This window comes from Chlorocebus sabaeus, chromosome 9 (genome assembly GCF_047675955.1).
Source record: "Chlorocebus sabaeus isolate Y175 chromosome 9, mChlSab1.0.hap1, whole genome shotgun sequence".
Lineage (NCBI taxonomy): Eukaryota > Metazoa > Chordata > Mammalia > Primates > Cercopithecidae > Chlorocebus > Chlorocebus sabaeus.
The window spans coordinates 61141459-61160177 of record NC_132912.1 but is presented as its reverse complement, the minus strand read 5'-3'; the positions used below and the strand labels follow the sequence as shown (position 1 = coordinate 61160177).

The 18719-nt window shown below is 53.0% G+C and overlaps 1 protein-coding gene across 1 annotated transcript in view; it reads right to left on the bottom strand.

Moving 5' to 3' along the window:
• Nucleotides 1-227: 227 nt before the first annotated feature.
• The window catches only part of ZCCHC24 (zinc finger CCHC-type containing 24), a 63012-nt gene continuing 44520 nt past the window's right edge, over nucleotides 228-18719 (bottom strand). Inside the window, exons 3-4 of the mRNA XM_007962818.3 lie at nucleotides 10844-11008; nucleotides 228-4366 (exon numbers count right to left, since the gene is read on the bottom strand). Coding sequence (XP_007961009.1) covers nucleotides 4253-4366; nucleotides 10844-11008 — 279 coding nt within the window. The 3' untranslated portion in view covers nucleotides 228-4252. The remainder of the gene's footprint in view (nucleotides 4367-10843; nucleotides 11009-18719) is intronic.

Sequence of the window (18719 nt, the reverse complement as noted above, 5' to 3'; positions counted from 1 at the left end):
CAACTTGGGGAGGGCCGTTGCCCTGCAGAGTGTTCAGTTGGGGGCAGAGAGACTGGGAGGAGGCAAATCAATGGCATGGAGGCAGGACAATGACAAGATGACCCAGACCCAGGGGAGCTGAGGCCAGCCCCAAGTCTCTCTGACGCCTGCCCCGTCTCCCACCTCTGAAAGAGTCCAGCCTCCCCACACGCTTGCGTGAACAAGGAAACCTGTGAGCCTCTTTTGCTTTTAAAAGTCCTTTTAATACAGCATGAAGAGGCTATATTTCTATAGGCGAGCCGTATACAGATTCTCCAGGAATAAGGCACACAACGGAATGCCATCCCAAGGGCTGCACTTCGGAGACGTCGGAGCCTTCTCCACGCACCCTCCGAGCTGGGCCCCCGGGTTCTATTTTGTCTTTTTAGCTGGACTCACACGTATGGACAGACACAGACACAGTTGGGGTCACCGCATGGGGGTGGAGGAGGTCCGACGGCAAGGCTGGCAACAGAGAAGGGGATAAGCCCGCTGCCACAGCCCCCAGGGGACTGCTTGGCCATCTCGCTGAAGGCTGGAATACTCCCATTTCAGGGTTAGTCGTTGGACTGAGCTACAATGTAGTGAGGTTGGATTAAATATTCATTTAGAGTAGATTCAAGTCTATTAGATGCTGGAGGGCTGGTGTAAGGGCTCCGGTTGACATTTCCAAGTTCAAGGAGCATGGCCTGGAGGAGGCGTGGCTCAGATGGCAAAGCTCCAGAGCGGCAAGGCCAGGCTTTGCCCCACTTCTTCTTCCCTCCTGGGGCCCTGATGATCGAGAGCCCTCCCACCAAGCCAAGACGCTGGTGGACCACAGAGGGGCTGGTTAGTCAAATAAGCTTCTTCTTCCCCTCGCCCACCCCCTGCCCCTCTACAAAATGAATAAAACCGTAATAACAAGATAAGAAGAAAAAGGTGCCAGAGAATGGATTACAATGCTGTTTGTTATCCTCAGTGGAAGAGGCACAAAGGGGTCACCATTCCCTTTTTCACTGTGTATCAAATTATAGCTTCCCTTAAAAAAGGCAATACTTTTCAAAATACACATATGTATAAATACAGGACAAGAACATATTAATAAGTCTAAACACTTGAATAATATGCTGGCTACTTAATACTGATATTTTCATCCAGGGAAAACAACACAGAAAAACAATATGGCTTAAAGAATTGGAAAGATTTTTTTTCCTCATCAGAATTATGTACCAACTTCATATAATATTCTATGTAGACAATATTTCCTTCTGAATGTAGTTCAGTTGCATATTTTTACAGACCAAAGCATAGTAAAAAACAAACAAAAACCAACCAAAAACCCAATAACGGGAAACAGAAAAGTTCTCACCATAAATATTTTCTTGCAGTTCAACCAGAAGGTTGGCAAAATACTTCCAGAAATCTTTGTTTGATATTCTCTTGCCCTCCTGAAAGTTCTGAAGTTTTGAAAATGCCTCTCTTTTTGTTTGTTTGTTTATTCTCAAAAATCAAACAATTATATTTTTCTTTTCTTTTTCTTTTTTTTAAAAAAAGGCCTTCAAATATATACAGACAAAAAATCACTGTGAAGATTTTTTCGGGAAAAGCTATCAAATTCAGTGTTGTGAGAAAAACTGGTAACCATGCAGAAATTTTAACATCTATGAATATTTTTTTTTCCAAAATACACACATAGTATTTTTTTTAAAAAAGGAATTCTGTGTCAAGTATAACTCAAAATAAATACAAATTCACAAGTAGAACTATTGAATACTTCATACGGGGTACACACCGTAATCTCCCAACTAGATCACTAGATCTACCAACTGCAAGCGATTGTCCCTTTTGAACTTACTAAAACCACACACTTTCCTGTCCCCTGGGCTCCTGGCCCTCTGAGCACTTAATTCTCACGGCACCCAGCCTGCACGGCAGTGGCTTTGCTGACCACAGAGAGTTCCCCAGTTCAGCCAGAGCCCAGTCATGGGGAGCATAGGGGGTGGGCCTCAAAGCGGGAACCTCAGCCCCCAAGGTGGCTGGCTCTGCACAGATGGCAGGGCACTGGCTACCTGCTGAACAGCTCACTGGCCAGGTCACTTTGGGGTGATATCCCAACTCCCCTTAGCCCATGCAGGGAAGCCCTGGCCTCCAGTGGTCAGGGACCTGGGTTCTTTTTAGGGTGTGGGCTCCCCAACCTTTGCAGCACAGCTGGCAGGCCCCAGGCATCCTTGGGCCAAGGTCTCACATGGGGCCGGGTCCCTGGAAGGGTTGGCACAGGTACACTGCCCACCACTGTGAACATTCTCTTTAGTGATCCAGTAGGATGACTGTCAGTGGCAGCTTCTCCTTGGGGACAGAAGCCTGGGCCGGGGCCAACCCCAGCTCACCTCAACACCTTGGAGAAGATGGGGAACAACGCGCTCGGGGAGTCCTTAGCAGTCTCCAGTGGTGACAAGGGTGTCCACAGCCTGCTGCCTGGAGCAAATGTACCTTTTTTAAGTGCTCAGAGGGTATGGCCCCTCAAATCCACCCTGCAGCTCCCTGGCTGCAAATACAGTCACTCCATCTTTTCAACTCGCTCCCTGGACCCCTGGTTAACACTTCACTGTAACTCCTCAGTTGTACAAAGCATTTTCATTTGAATACAAAAGGCAACTGGACACCAGGTGGGCATCCTTGAGGCCGTGGTAAACACTGAATTTCAGGCCCATTTCGTGGTCTGATTTTTTTTTTTTTTTTCCCACAGAGGCATCATGTAGGGGCAAAATCAAGAAACCCAGTTCTGACAGCCGGGAGAAAGGAAGGGTCATGACTATGGAAACGGGGCTTCTCATCCGGGAGACAGAGGAGCGCACGATCCCGCTGCCAGTCAGGACAGTGGGCTCCCTGGCCAGGGACGTGCCACGAGGCCTCTCTGCTCCCTTGGGAGGTAGGAAATTATTGTCCCCATTTTAGAAAAGAGGGGTTCTGTGGCTTGTCTCAGGGTTCCCCATGTGAGGGGCTAGGAGACCGAGGTGAGAAGGAGGAGGCTCCTCCACGTTTGCAGGGGTTGGGGATGAAAAGCAGCGCTGGAGCTGTAGGGGCCAGCAGGGGAGGACTCAGCATCCCTCAGCCTGACTTCCTAAGACACCAAGTGAGGGGTCACGGTGCATGGTACCTGGCACCTGGGAGGCTTCTCCCACCATTCTGGGTGAAACTCCCCAAATAAAGCTCCAGGACACAGCACCGGCCAGCATGAATCCCAGAACAACAGAGCTGAAATGGGCCCTCTGCTCTCTGGTGTTATGCTGTCATTTAACTAAGGGGGAAACTGAGGCCGGGAGATGTGAATTCCTTGCCCAAGGTGACAGAATGCGTCAGTAGCAGGGCAAGGACTTGAGCCCAGGTCTCTAGAACGCCAGGCTTGCATCCTTTCTGCTAGAACAGACACGCTGGGCTTCCACGCTGGACCAAACTACCTTGATGTGGACCCCCCGCGTGGGTGGGAGGCACAGGGGAAGGAAGGGGAGTGGGACTGACAAAACCTAAGGCAGTCTGGTGGGGGTCGTGGGAGGGGCTGCTCACGTTCCCCAGGACACATCTGTCCAGCGTTCCGTGCCTCCCCTGTGCCTAACCCCTCCTATCTGGGTCCATAGGGTAGGGAGGGGGGCACACCCAGTTGCAATGCCAGTGATGTCAGAGGGGGTCAGGATTTGGGGCTTAAGGTGGGCAAGGGACAGAGAGGTCCACTCCCCAGCAGCTGCTAGAACACATGTCCCCTTGCCACGATTGCTGACTCAGGAAAGAAACAGAGATTTCTGAGAGTGGCTTTCTATACAGGGCAAACAGGAAGGTTCTGGGTGCGGGCAGGCGGCCTGGCTGGTCTAGGGGAGGTTTGGGATTCACAGTAAATTTAGTGCACCTGTGGCCAATACAAGGCTGCTCACCCCAAAGAGGCTCTCAGAGGAGAGTCTGTGGGGATACCCAGGGCTCTTGGACATGGGCTTTTGCTTGCTTTTGTCCCCTCCACAGAGACCTCAGGCCCGCCTAAAGAGCCCCAGACTCCCTGCTTTCCCTGGCCTGTGGGGGCAGCGATGTCAGTAACACTGTTTGTCAACACACACAAGACAAGGACGCTAAGAGCCCCCGGCCCAGCCCCGCAGGCCTGCGAGGACACCCCACGCACAGGGTGACACGCAGCCCCTTGGAGCAGCACAGGGAAGCAGCGTCTCCTTGGGCTGGTGGGGGGCGGCTCTGGGTGCGGGCGGGCAGCCGGTCACTGCACGCGACGGCAGTAGTAGCCCAGGACCTTGCACTTCTCGCAGAGGTGCTGCGGGTGCTCCTTGCTCTGGTCGGACACGTCAAGGCCGTCAGGCTTCTCCAGGGGTCTCTGCAGAGAGAAGGAGGAAGGGGCCCAGGGAAGTGAGGGGAGAGAAAGACAGAAACACAGAGACAGACAGGGAGAGACACACGGAGACAGACAGGTGAGACGGGTACACAGGGAGGGGACCAGACAGACAGAGATGCACATCTCTACAGAGACAGAGACTGACAGACACAGAGAGGGAGAGACACACACCCGATGCGGGGTGGGGAGGGGGCACCTGTGGTCACAGGACATTTCAACCACGGTGCCGGGGCTCTCCTGCTGAGAGAGGCTCCCAGCGATCACCCAGTGAGTGGGCTCGAATGCCAGTTCTTCTACCTAACAGCTGTGTGACCTTGGGCAGGCCACCTGCCCCCTCTGGCCTCTATGCTCCCATCTGTGAACAGGGATGCTGATAATAGCTTTTTCATGGGCTTGTTCTCACCAGACAACTCAATGGAGATAATGAATACAAAGAGCCCGGCATGCAGAAGCTGTCTGTGGTTTGTCTTATCGGTGGGAGGGGGACACCAGCTGGTGCAGGGCCATCAAAATTGAGCCAAGATCCCAAGGTGAAAGGACCTAGGAAGGGTAAGTTCCCTGCTCTCCTGGACGTCCCAGGGAGACCTCCAACAGCTCCTCCATCTAGGGCTTGGGTGTCCCTAGGCCTGCTGGCAGAGCCCACCGCTCAGTTTACTGCCTGGACGGTAAGAAGGCTTTCCACCTTGAGTTAGAATCTGGGTCCCTGTCGCCTCATCCTGGAGATCCAGCCACAGACTCTGCTCAGCTCCCGAAGGACTGTCCGATCAGTATAGTCGTGAAGTGTCCCCTCCAGCACCCCAAACCCAAGCTGGTTTGCAGCCCCCACCCCCTCGGCTGGCCAGGGCCTCTTCCTGCACCCAGTCTTCCAGGACAGGCCAGAAAGGCCAGACTCAGCAAGGCCCACACAGCCTTCACTCCCCATGGCTTACACATTATGTGGCAAAGTACTGCCACCTAAGTCAGGTCACTCTGGAACACACCCTAATGTCACCACTTCCCTGTGAGTGGTACAGGGAGGAAACAGGCCACAGATGTATGAGGAAGGGAGTTTCCACAGATGAGGCAACTGGGGCTCCAAGACATTAGGGACATCCCTGGGGCCTGCAATGAGGAGGTGGTAGGTGTGTGGCCTTCCAGCCACACATGCTGTTTCCAAGCCCTGTGCTGCAGGGACATGCTGCCTACTGCCTGCAGTTGGCCCCACTGGCTGCACTGTACTGGGGCTCAGGGCCAGCTTATGACCAGTGCCCACCCCAGACTGCCGCACTCCCTCCCAGCCTGGCTGAGTCCCTGGCTTTCTGTCCCCAGGACAGCACCTCCTGTGTTTGGTGGAGGGAAGGCCATCTTCACAGGCACAGCGCTCTCCCCTGGGAATTCATGGGCACCTGCCAGCTGCACCCACCCTGACTGGCATCTGCCTTCTGAGTCTTCATCTCTGGGGCTGACAGAGGTTTGGCAGGCCCAGGACTGAGCGCAGAACCTCCATGGGGACTGAAGGGGTCATCGCCAGTTTGTTTTGAAGACTGTTCTGGAACACTCTGTGTCTGGTGTCTTCTGCAGTGTCTCCATATGACACGGTATCACCAAAGTCAGACAGACAGAGCTTTGCATGCCAGCTCTGCCACCTATCAGCCAACGGCTGTTGGGAAGGAGCTTTCTCCTCCACAACCTCGACTTGTCCTTTTGGGACCTGGGTGGGAGGTTAATAACATTCATTGCCTTTTTCCTAGTTGTGTGTGTGTGTGTGTGTGTGTGTGTGTGTGTGTGTGATAGAGAAGTAAATAAGATGACTGTCTTCTTTTTACTTTTTATTTATTTTTATTTTTTCAGATAGAATCTCAGTCTGTCACCTAGGCTGGAGTGCAGTAGTGTTATCTCGGCTCAGTGCAACCTCAGTCTCCTGGGGTTCAAGCGATTCTCCTGCCTCAGCCTCCCAAGCAGCTGGGATTACAGGTGCACACAACTACCCAGCTAATTTTTGTATTTTGAGTAGAGACGGATTTCGCTATGTTGGTCAGGCTGGTCTTGAACTCCTGACCTCAACTGATCCACCCATCTTGGCCTCCCAAAGTGTTGGGATTACAGGCGTGAGCCACCACACCTGGCAGACTGTCTTTTTTAGAGACAGGGTTACTGTCACATAGGCTGGAGTGCAGTGAATCCTCCCACCTCAGCCTTCCAAGTAGCTGGGACCACAGGTATACACCACTACGCCTGGCTAATTGTTTAAAAAAATGTTTTTATAGCGATGAGGTCTCATTATATTGACCAGGCTCGTCTTGAACTCCTGGGCTCAAGCAATCCTCTCACCTTGGCCTCCCAAAGTGCTGGGACTACAGGTGTGAGCCACTGCGCGCAGCAGAGATGACTGTCTTAAAGTATTTTATAACCATAAAAAGCTCTGGAAGACTTAGTGATCACAGTGTGACCTGTAGCAAATCACTTAACTTCTCTGAGACTCAATTTTCTCCTCCATAAAATGGGGGCTAAGTCTGTAGGCTAACTCTACATGATAGGGCTGCTGTGAAGAGTAAGTTAGTCTATGCAAAGGGATTAGAACAGTGCCTGGCACATAGAGAGCACTCAAAATGTTGGCCAGTATTGGTATCATGTGTTATATAGGGTTGGGGCAGCATGGGGGCAGGGGAAGCAGCGAAGTCCCAGGTGAAATGCTCTGGAAACATCCTTGCCAGCGCCCTCCTGGGCTCATCTGAGCTGCGCCCCCTCCTTGGCCATGACCCCATGGTGCAGGTTCCCTCTGTGGGCCCTGGTCTGACTGCTCAGCCCCGCTTGGCCTGCCACTGGGCGAGGAGCTTGGGGAAGCTGTCAAGACACTCCCCTCTGTGGACGGAAAACACTCCGCAGCTGGGGCTGACCGTGGTGGAGGGCCTCCCCCACTCCCTGCAGCAAGGCAAGGCCCAGTGGCGTTTTCTTTTTGGGGGGACCAGAGCCGGAGGGGGAGCTGCAGCTGGAGGCTGACAGGAAGCAGATGTGGCGGCCAGGAGAGTGGGGAGGTGGAGGGTTCTCCGGAGACGAGGCCGCACAGGTCAGGGCTCTGTGAGGCAGAAGAAATAAACCAGCCCTCTCCACCGCAGGGCGCCATGGGGAGCACCACCGCTGGGCTCTTCAAAGGCTCTGGACAGCTGGGGGATAGAGAGGCACCACCCTCCCACCCCCTCCCAGCTTGGGAGCTCAGGAGAGATCGAGCCCTGGGTGGTGGGAGACCTGGGTTCCAAGGCCCCTTGACACCAGCTGACTGGTCACCCTGCTCAAGTCCTGTCTCCTCTTGGGGCCTTAGTGTCCCCAGTGCACACAGTAGGTGCTAAACAGTAGCCTAACGACTGGGAGAGGGGAAGGGCCCAGACACACGCTCTTGAGGGATCCTTTAGATTGGGTCCTGGGAGAGCTGATCCTGAATGTGGAGATGGGGGACAGGTGATCAGGGAGGCTGCGCTGGGACTGAGCTTGGCAGGATGGAGATGGCGAGGCAGGTGAGGCTGCTGCCAGCTTGGGGATGGTGACATAAGCCGGGAATGGGCCTCGCATTATGGAAGGGCATGGTGAGGAACCCTGCCCAGCCAGACGCTGGGGCGATATCGGGGCAGGGGCCGAGGGCTGGAGCCACTGCAGAGACTCGGTTCCTGTGGGGCTTGGGTGCATGCGCTGGGCGCTGCCTCTCTGCATAAGTCACAGGGGGGTCGTAAGGACCCAGCCCCCAGGACGGTTAGCCCAGACCCCAGCAGCCCTCATACATCTGAGGCCCTGCAGAAACTGGGTTGTTCCTGACTCCCGCCCCCAGCCAGCCACCATTGTCTGCCTTCCCGCCTCCCCTCCTCCCTCCCAGGCCACTTATCTGCCCTTCCAGGCTCCAAGCTATCCTCCAGGCCCCCAGTCTACTGACCTTCTACCCCATCAGAGCTCTGCCCCACATCTCTCCTTCAGGGGAGCCTTCCCCCAATAGCTCCCAGAGCTCTCTCCCCTCCTGCCTCCTCTGTCTGCTTGTCCTTTGTGGTGACTCAGCACACATGGAAGGCCCACCCCACCCCTGGCTCCTCCATCCCCTGCTACCTCATCGACAGTGACCTTTCCCTCCCACCACCCCTCAGCCACACCCTAGACTTGGGCTTCTTCAGAAACCACCCATCTCTGCTCCCTCCTTTTCTCCTTCCATTCCACTGGCTCCCAGACTCCACCCAGTCCACAGGCCCACACGGCCTCCCTCTCCACCGGGCCTCTCTAGCTTCCCCTCCCTGCTGATGCCCCATGATGAAGCACGGTGGTCATGCTTTTACAAATATGCCCACCCCCCAGCCATCTGCCCTCTGGAGTGCTCGCCCAGCCAACCTCTGTCCTGTGGACCTTCTGTACACCAGGCCTGGCCTGCACCTGCCAGGAGAGCTGTGCTGGAGCAAGTCACGGAACTAGGCTGACACCTGCCACTGCATTAGGATCACGCAGCTCCCCCGGGCCTGGGATGCGGCTGGGTGGTCCAGCCAGCTTTCCCTAGCAGGCTGCTTCCTCGCTCGTCCTTCCTCAAGCCTGCCCCAGCCCGCCTCACTCCTACCTGAGAACTTTGTCTTCCATTTGCTGAGAAAACAGAAGCGTTGGATGTGAGGTTCTTCTTGCACCATCCAATCCATGGACCTTCCTAATTACCCCCTCTTCTCCCTCCCTCCTGTGCCAATGGGTGAAGCATCTCCCGTTTTTCCCCTGAATCATCAGCCTTTTGCTGTCTTCTAGATCATTCTCACCAGACTGCACTGGGCCCCAGGCTCTACCATCTCCACAACACCTAGCTCCAGGGCTCCTTCCTGGTTGTGGCTACTGCTGTGATTCTCTCCACAATCAAACTCTCCTCAAGAGACTGGACAATGAGGCATTCCCTCTGCAGCCAGATCCACACCAACCTCCCTAACACTGCTCCATGGACACTGCCCTGACCTCCAGGCCAGCTACACATCAGCACCTCCACTCTCGCCCTGACGCCTGACTGGCTGGGCTACTGTGCTTCTCAAACCTTGGTTGTAGTTCAAGTTCCCCAGGTAAAAGTGATACTTTTGTTTTGCTTTGTAAAAGTTTGAGGACCGTCTCCTTATTGCCAAATTTCCAAGGCACTCCTTTGTGGTCTCTATACCTGACATTTGAGCACCAAGCACCAGTCAAGCCTCCAACAGCACTTCCCGAACCCCACCCCCGGCTTCCAGGACTCCACGCTCCCTGGTTCTCCTTCTCCTTACTGGGTCTTCCTCCTCTATCTGACCATCAAACACTGGGATTCAGCAACACTTGGTCTAGGGAATCCCTTCTCTGTCCACATTCTTTCTACAGGAACTCAAATCCATTCCCTACTACGTTTAGGTGGATGATACCCACTTATGTATGGGCCATCTTGACTTCTCACATGAGCTTCAGAATTACAAATCTAACTGCCTTCTTGACGTCTCTAATTGGATTACTGTGAACATCTCAAATGTAATCTGTATCAGAGGAGCCCTGCTTTCATTTCCAACACCTGTGTCCCAGCCAGGCTGCCCAGTTCAGGAACAACCTCCTCCATCCACTCAGGTGCTCCAGCCTGCCTGGGGTGGGACTGTTCTCCGGGGCTCCTGTTCTTCCCCCACATTCCACCACCAATCTGGTGATGCTTGGTGTCGCATCCAGCTCCAGAGCCTCCTCCAGAGTTCAGCCCCCTCCCAGCTTGTATGAGGGCTGTGGTGTTGTCTTTCCCACTGTTCTCCCCACTCAATCTCTGCACACAACCAGAGTAACTGACTTAAAATGAATCTGAAAGCCCTGCTGCTCTTGGGTTCCTCAAGTGCCCCCAGGGCTCTGTGACCACCCCGTCTAGCCCTCTGCCCCAAGCCTCTCACTGCCCTCTCCTGCGCCTTCACTGAACTGTGGGCCTGGAGCACCCCAAGTCCTTATGGCCTCAGGGCATTTGTACCTGCTGCGCCCTCTTCCTAGGATGGCCAGCCCCCAACCCGTGATAGGCCTAGCTTCCCGCCGTCCTCCAGGTCCCCGAGTCAGCAGCAGCTCCTCTGAGTGGCTTTCCTGTGCAGCTGCCTGAGGTAAGACCTTCCTAGGAGGAGCTGGCCCCATCCCTCCCACATGCCTGGGCCTGGTTCACACAGCCTCCCTGTTGACACTGGCCGACTAGATGGATCAAGGAAGGAAATTGGAGTTTCCTGCTGCTTCCTGCTGTCCTCACGTCTCTGTCTCACAACAGCAAGCCCTGTTCACTAGTTTTACAATTCGCCGGGATTCCCTGGTTTCAAGATCTTGGTACAGTTGCCCCACCATTCTCCTTCCCTTCCCTTCCCTCCCATTTCAGATGAGACAAGGAAAGAAAGGGTCAACTTAGAGAGACATCCCTCATAGGAGGGAGTAAACTGAGGCCCAGTAAGGGAAAAGCCGCCCTCCCGTGGTCTTTCCGAGAAGGTCCCAGCCCACCCGGCTCACCTGCTTGTGCGGGTACACGTTGATGTGGCACTTGATGCACTCCTGCCCCATGTTGGCCCAGGAGTTCCCGCTCATCCATTTTCTCTTGCACTTGGGACACTTGTACTCGCCGAAGCAGCGCTTTTTGCCCTGGTATGGAGTCAGGCCCTCGCCTTTGGGGCGTGCCTACAGGGCAGGAAGCAAACACAGGGGATTGGGGTCCAAAGGCCAAGATGATGCCCCATGGGGTTCCCCTGGCCTCTGCCTCAGTCTCCATGTCCTGTGTCCATGTGTACAGGCCCCTTTTGTCCCCAGTATAGATAATATCAGGGATGTCCCCAGAGCACAGACAAGATCCAAAGGCTGGGAGACACATGGGGAACAGAAAACAGAGGAGATTGTGAAAAAACAGAGGAGCACGTCTCTTCTAGATTTAAGGAGTATTTAGTGGTGGCTGGAAATTACTTCCTTAACTCACACGTCATCAAGGGCAGCTGTTTTCATGTGCCTGCACACAGGCACTCTTTGGCCTACCCAGCAGTGTGCTTTAAAGGGTCATTGAAGAGGCAATACAAGCACGGAAACTGGTGGCAGTGCCAACAAGTCTTCCTCCTTCCTGCACCCAGTCAGCTCCTCTACTAGGAGGCAATCCAATTCTCTCATACCACTCCAAAGACGGGCCCTGCATTTACAGATGCATATGACATACAAATTTGTACATACATTCTTTTCCCTCATGAAAATGGAAACAGATTATCCATCTGGTTCTGCATCTTCCATTTTAAAACTTTATCTTATTTTGTTTTTTCGAGACAGGGTCTTGATATATTGGCCAGGCTGGACTCAAACTCCTGGGCTCAAGGGATCCTCCTGCCTCAGCTACCTGAGTAGTTGGGACTACAGGTGCATACAGCTGTGCCTGGCTACTGTTTTCTTTTTTTTTTTTTGAGACGGAGTCTCGCTCTGTCGCCCAGGCTGGAGTGCAGTGGCCCGATCTCAGCTCACTGCAAGCTCCGCCTCCCGGGTTTATGCCATTCTCCTGTCTCAGCCTTCCGAGTAGCTGGGACTACAGGCGCCCGCCACCTCGCCCGGCTAGTTTTTTGTATTTTTTAGTAGAGACGGGGTTTCACCGTGTTAGCCAGGATGGTCTCGATCTCCTGACCTCGTGATCCGCCCGTCTCGGCCTCCCAAAGTGCTGGGATTACAGGCTTGAGCCACCGCGCCCGGCCTGGCACCTGTTTTCTTACTGAATAATACATGTTAGAGTTTTCACTACATCACTACAAATAGAGCTACTGCATTCGGTTTAACGACTGCACACAGTATGAGTCCATGCAAGCTCCATAGTGCATGGACCAGTTACTATTTTAGAACATCTAGCTTGTTTCCATTCTTCCATCATTACAAACAATGATATAACGAACAACTTCATATGTGTATCATTGTGCACATGTGTGAGTGTATTTGTGAATATAGAAGTAAAATTGTTGGGTCAATGGGTATGAGCACCACTAATTTTTAAAGAGCAAATTCCCACTGCCCCTCCCCACATACTGCAGGTATCCCAACTTAACATTCCACATCAGCATCAACAGAGTTTTCATTATCACCAATCTAAGAGGTAGAAAATCTTCTCAGAGGAGCTTTGACTTTTATGTCTTTTATTATGAGCAAGAGTGAATTTGCCATGCATTTAAGAATCACTTGTGTTTCATTTGTGAACTATTTGTTCATACTCTTTGTGATTCTTTTTTCCTGCAAGAGTAGCCTAATATTTTTCTTGTTGATTTGTAACTGCATTTTATATATGAAAGAAACAAGCTGTCTCCCACACAGTGTTATTTTAACAGCTTTACTGAGATATAATTCATGTATCTTACATTTTACCCATTTAAAGTGGACAAATCAATTGGTTTTAAGTATATTCACAGAGTTCTACAGTCATCACCACAATCTAATTTTAGAATATTTTTATTGCCCCCCAAAAGTAGCCCTATACCCAGTAATAGTCCTTCCCTATCCTACTCCCACTTCCTTACCCCACACAGCCCTAGGCAGTCACTAATGTACTTTCTGTCTGTCTGGATTTCCCCATTCTAGGTATTTAATATAAGTAGAAACATACAACATTTGTCCTTTTGTGTCTGGTTTCACTTAGCATCATGTTTTCAAGGTTTGTTCATGCTACAGCATATGTCAACACTTCAGTCCTTTTTGTTGCCAAATAATATTCCATGGTATGGATATGCCATGTTTTATTAGCCCATTTATCCGATGATAGACACTGGGGCTTTCTCTAATGTTTGGCTATTATGAATAATGCTATTATGAACATTCACATGCAAGCTGCAAGTGTTTTTAAAAGTTGAATGAGTTACCCTAATATTTGCAAATGGGAGATTTCACACAGAAATACGACCACTCTGATCTAGAATCCCTGCCGGCTGAGGTTAAGGAGTGGCTACCCCATCAGCTACCTCCACATCACCTCTGCTCCCACCAGCTGCAGCTGAATTTAAGTTCTCTACTAGGCCTTCGCAGGCTTTGAGTTGGAGAGGCTTAAACGCAGGCTCTCCACGGTGGCTATTCAAAGTGTGGTCCCCGGACCAACAGCGACAGCACCACCAGCTTGTTAGAAATGTAGAGTCTCAAGTTCTACCTTGGATCTGCAGAATCAGAACTACATTTTAACAAGAGCCCCAGGGAATTAATATGCCATTACATTAAAGGAGCGCTGGGCTATGAGATGATGTTGCCATAGTAACTTTCCTTGGGGAACTGCCCATTTATGAAGTGGTGCGTAATGGTTAAGGGCACACACTCTGGGTCCAGATCCTAGCTCTGGGATCTTCGGTAAGTTACTTCACAAGGATAAGAACAGTAACTACCATATAAGACTGTTCTGAGGATTAAATGAGCTGAGGATTAAATGCAAAACATTTAGAACAGTGCCTCGCACACAAGGCAAAACAGGAATATTAGTGCTATTATTATTTATTAATGTAGAACAAAAAGTGGTATATAAAATTGGTACATGGTTTCTTCCTTTAGTAATCATGCCTCTTTGTCCCAGGCGCCATTACTACCACTCGGTGATAGCCTGCTAGAATTTCAGGCAAAACACTAAGGGGGGACATGCGTGCTGAGTGCGCAAACCTAAAGTTAGAAAGTGACACCAACACCACCCTGATCTCCTGGGCCCACTGCCTAAAGTCTTTGGATCCTCAGTGGCCTTCCTGGCAGCTGTAACATTCTTGGGAGAAGTTTCAGCCTGAGTTCCAGGGCAGGGCTGCCCTCAGCACTGGTCAGATCTGAGAGAGGGGTCAGCCACACCCGAGGGAGTGCTCAGTGGGCAGCCAGGGCCCAGGGGCCAGTCAGTTTGTAATAGAGGGGTCAACGTGTGCCTCTGAAGGCACACTGAGCTCTGTTGATCTCAAGTTAGTGGGTGTCCCTCTGACCATTTCTGGTGCCCGCTTGTCCTTCACCTGGGGTCTGGAACCTGTGGCTTCTAAGCCATCCCCTCTATCACAACCCCTCATCTTCCATCATCTGAAATAAAGCACTGGATGAACTCACTCCCCCATGTCTCCCCAGAAGCATCTACGTCTTCAGAGGGGATAAGGGGGCAGGCGTGGGTGCCTCCCTGATGCTGAGGTCTGAGATTCCTTGATTGAAGGTGGGAACTTGGGGACTCTCACCAGCCAGGCCCACTCTGGAGCTGGTTCTGCAGGCCTCTTAGCTCAGGGAGCTCACGGGACCAGGTGCCTGGCCTCACACAGTTGGGGCAAAGGGCAGGGGTCAAGGTACCAGAAGGAGGGGTTAAGTCATTCCAGGACACTGGGCAGAGTGAAGCATGGGGTCTGAGGCCACACTGGAGGTGGACTCTGGGAATTTGTTCCCCGAGCCCCTGCTTCAGAAATGAACAGGAAGGAAACCCACACAGATAAAGGAGACACTGAGTGCGAACCAAAGGGAACAGGAAAATGAAAGAGAAGAGCGAGGGGTGAGCCAGGAAGCAGGGACGCACCATGTAATTAGAAAAGCAGCCGTCTGGAGCCATCCATCAGGGCGTGTGGGCTGCTTGGCAGGCAAGGGATGGGGCCCCAGCCTCCTGCAGGACCAGACGTCCTCAGCGCACCATTCCCATGGCTGCTGTCAGGCCAGGCACTGGGAGGGCCTGGCTCTAACACGCCATTGCATGGGATGTGGCTCAAATTGTGGTCTCCAGGACCAGATGTCTGCAATGACATCTGGCTCTGCCTGTGACTATCTGGGGGGTTCCTCGTCAAGTTATTCAAACTCTCCGTGCCTTGATTTCCTCACTGGAAACCAGGATGATGACAAAGGACCTGCCTCCCAGGGCTGTTGGAATTTGACACATTCATGCGTGTAAAAGTCTCAGCTCAGTTGCTGGCACACTGCAAGTGCTCGGTCACCATTAGCTATTTCAGGGTGATTCTCTTCTTCCTTGCCTGCACTAGGAGAGGGAGCAGAGGTGTCTGAGGTATTGCAGAGGCTAGGGCTGAGGTCCGCAGGCATTAGTCCCAGAAGGATGGTTCCAGAGATAGGAGGGAAACCTGGGAGGGACATCTGGGTCACTCTCTATCCCTGGGTAGGAACGGATTGGCAAGCAAAAGAAGAAACAGCATTAGGTGTCTTCACTTTCTAGAATTCTCATGGAAGGACCATGCTGCAGAAGCTCTGGGGACACTGGTGGCAGAGGTTGAGGAAAGAGGAAAGAGAACTGGCGTTAGTATGGCACCGCCTGCGTGCTGGGCTTTATGCTCAGGACTCCACAGCCCACCAGGCCCCCAACAAACTCTCCTAGAATCCTGTGGGGCAGGGGACATTATCAACCCATTTAACAGATGGTGAAACTGAGGCACAGGGAATGGGTGGGACTTGCCAAAGTGCTTCCAGTGCGTGAAGGGCAGCAGGCTAGGCCCAGCAGGCTCTTCCACAAAGCCACACTTGACTCACCTCTTCTGTCTGCCATCCCCAAAATTGTCCCCACCATGATGGAGGCTTGTGCTGTTGGGGAGAGACCCCCTAGCAGGAATTTTATAAGAAAATTCCTAGGGCCTCCCCTCAGCCCAGTCCAGTGTCAGGCCTTGGCTGTGACCTCGGTAGTGGTGGCCTGTAGGGCAGGGGTAAAGGTAGTGGATGGAGGAGAAGACAGGACTGTGGGCAGCTCTCAGCAGCGAGGAGCCACTTCCTGGAAGGGTTCAGTCCCGACGTTGTTTATGCTTACAAATGAGGGCAGGGCCAAGGGGAGAAGGAATTTCTAACAGAACAAAGGCTTCTCTACTCACCACCCCCCCACCCCCCCACCATCCCCCAGCCCCGCCTCCTCCCAGAAAGGCACAGCCTCTTCTCATAAACTTCAGCATGAAACAGACGGTAACTGCTGACAGCACTGCAGGGGCCACCACCCGCCCGGTTGGGAAGGATGCCAGGCCTGACCAGGCTGTCCTGACCCAGGCCCCTGCCACGTACCCCTCTGGGGGATGACATCTGCCAGGAAGCTGGGCAAAGCTCACTGGAGCTCAGAAGCCACCCCTTGTAGCACAGACAGGCCCTTTGGGGACCAGAGAGGCAAGAGGACTCACTGAAGGACACACTCAGTAAATCTGACTGAGCTCGGGGGAGGGAGGGATCCTCTGACTTCCAGACTGGGGCTTGGATCGTCACAGGAGGGCAGCCTGGGAAGTGGGAAACTGTGGCCAGGGTGGGGGTGGGAAGGAGGAGCCAAGCCAAGGAGCAAAGAAGGCAGCACTGCAGGGCGGGGAAGTGGGAGGGGCCCCCCAGGCAAGCCAGCGGCTGGGGAAGAGATGTGGAGGAGGCTCACACTGGCTGGGCACTTCTTCAGAACGGTTCCGTGTTTTCTTCCCATCCCTGCGTGAAATCTCTTGAGGTTGGCTGGGAGGTGGTGAGCTCCCTTTTACTGGGGGTATGCAAGCAGAGGCTGAGTTAACAAGTATCAGCGAGGCTGCTGAGGGGGCCTTTGCCCTGGTCAGGCAGGTGGAGGCACTTCCACCTCTACAGTCCTTCCAACCCCTGCATCTGGTAAAGGCCAACCAGGCAGGTGTGCAGACAGGCACTCTGAGATGCTGCTGGGTGGGGACTGAACAGGTATCTTTTCCTACTGTATTTCTATATGACAACTTCAAACTTCTGTAAGCCTTCAAACTTTAAACAAATGTGCCTTCCTTATCCTAAGCAAATCCATCTCTGGGCGACTATCCCAAGGAAATTATCAGACGTGGACAAAAGAGATGTTCAGAAATGTCCATTACAGCATGAGTTAGGACAATGTAAATCTGGAATGAGCAAAATATTCAGCTACAATGCCTGGGTTCCCTAAATTATGTTGTACCCTTTGGATGAATGACAACAAAGCCATTAAAATAGTTATGGTGATTTTTTTTTAGGGGTTTGGGAAAATACTTATAAAGAGAGCAGGATAAGCAACCGAAGACAACCGCTGCACAAGAGCAGGACTGGCAGGAAAGCAGCCACAAAGGCTGAGAGACAGGACTGTTGATGATCTTACTTCTGCAGCTTACTCTCTTTCTTAACGAATGAATTGCCTTTAATGAGTGGGTTACCATCTTGGAAGAAGATGATAACCAGCCTACTCCCTGCCCCGCAGGACCCTCCTGCCCCCTAGGGGGCGCACTGTGCTTTCCCAAGGTGACAGAAACCCCACAGAGATGGTGGCTCTGGCCACACTCCTGCCCCTGCAGGTGCGGACCCTGGGGCCTGGGCACTGGCTGGTCTCAGGCTGCTGGTTCTGTTGGATCATGCTCATGTCCATAGAGCTAGCCGCCCAACCATGGAACGCACTCCCCACCCCTGGGTCCCTTCTGCTCCTTCCATTTTAAGGGAAATCAGACGTGTCTACACACTGTCACGTAACACCACAGCCTGACTGGTCACTCCTCCCCAGCTGCTTGAAGTCCCACCTAAAGTGATCCTTTAGGGTGAAGCTTGATCTCCTCACCCCTTTGAGACAGTGAATCCCTTTTGCACAGAGGTGACATTGTGGCCTGTGGTTGTTGAGGCAGAGAATCACAGGGACTGGGAGGGGAGCAGGGTGGGCACTGGGAGCCTGAGGCTGTGCCCTGCACACCATGACTCCAGGCTTCACTGTGCCCCAGGATGCATGGCCTCTGCTCTCTGGATATGGGTTCCAGCCAGGCCTCGATACCTCCCAGCCTGAGGTAAGCGCCTCACCCCCAGACCTGGCCTTGCCACCCCCATCTACACAGGGGCGCAGGCCTGTGCCCTGCCAAGCCCTGGGACGGAGAAATCACTGTTGCTCCATCATTGGGTATTTTTGGTCAGGGCCAGGCCCTCTTTATGCCCACACAACCACCCATGAGCTAAGTACGGTTAGTCCCAGGTTTCAGATGGGAACGCTGACGCATGAAGAGGTTACATGGCTTGCCCAAGCTACACTGCCAGGAAATGGGGCAGTCCAGATCCGAGCCCAAGCCCCTTAACGTGGGCTCACTTTCTAAACTGCTATGTAACATGCCAGGATTGCACAAAGAAGAGACCCACCAAGCCGGGATGGTGAGAAACAGGAAGGGGCCGCTGTTCTCATGGGTCCTGGCATGCTGGGGGCATCCCTCCCCATCTCTGGGCCTCAGTTTTCCCATCTCCAGAATGAGAGGTTGGACTGACTGCTGGACAGGGTCACTGACCTCCCAGGAGGCCCATAACTCAGCATGTGCCTGGCAGCCCACTCACGCTCCGCCCTCCCATGGAGCACAAGGCTGGCCCCACCGTGCGTTCAGCTGAGAGGCTCTGGCTGGAGCCAAGAGGAGCAGGGGGAGGAAATAAAGAACAGATGGGCTGCCCGCCGGCCCCTGTCCTGCCTAGTCTGCCCAGT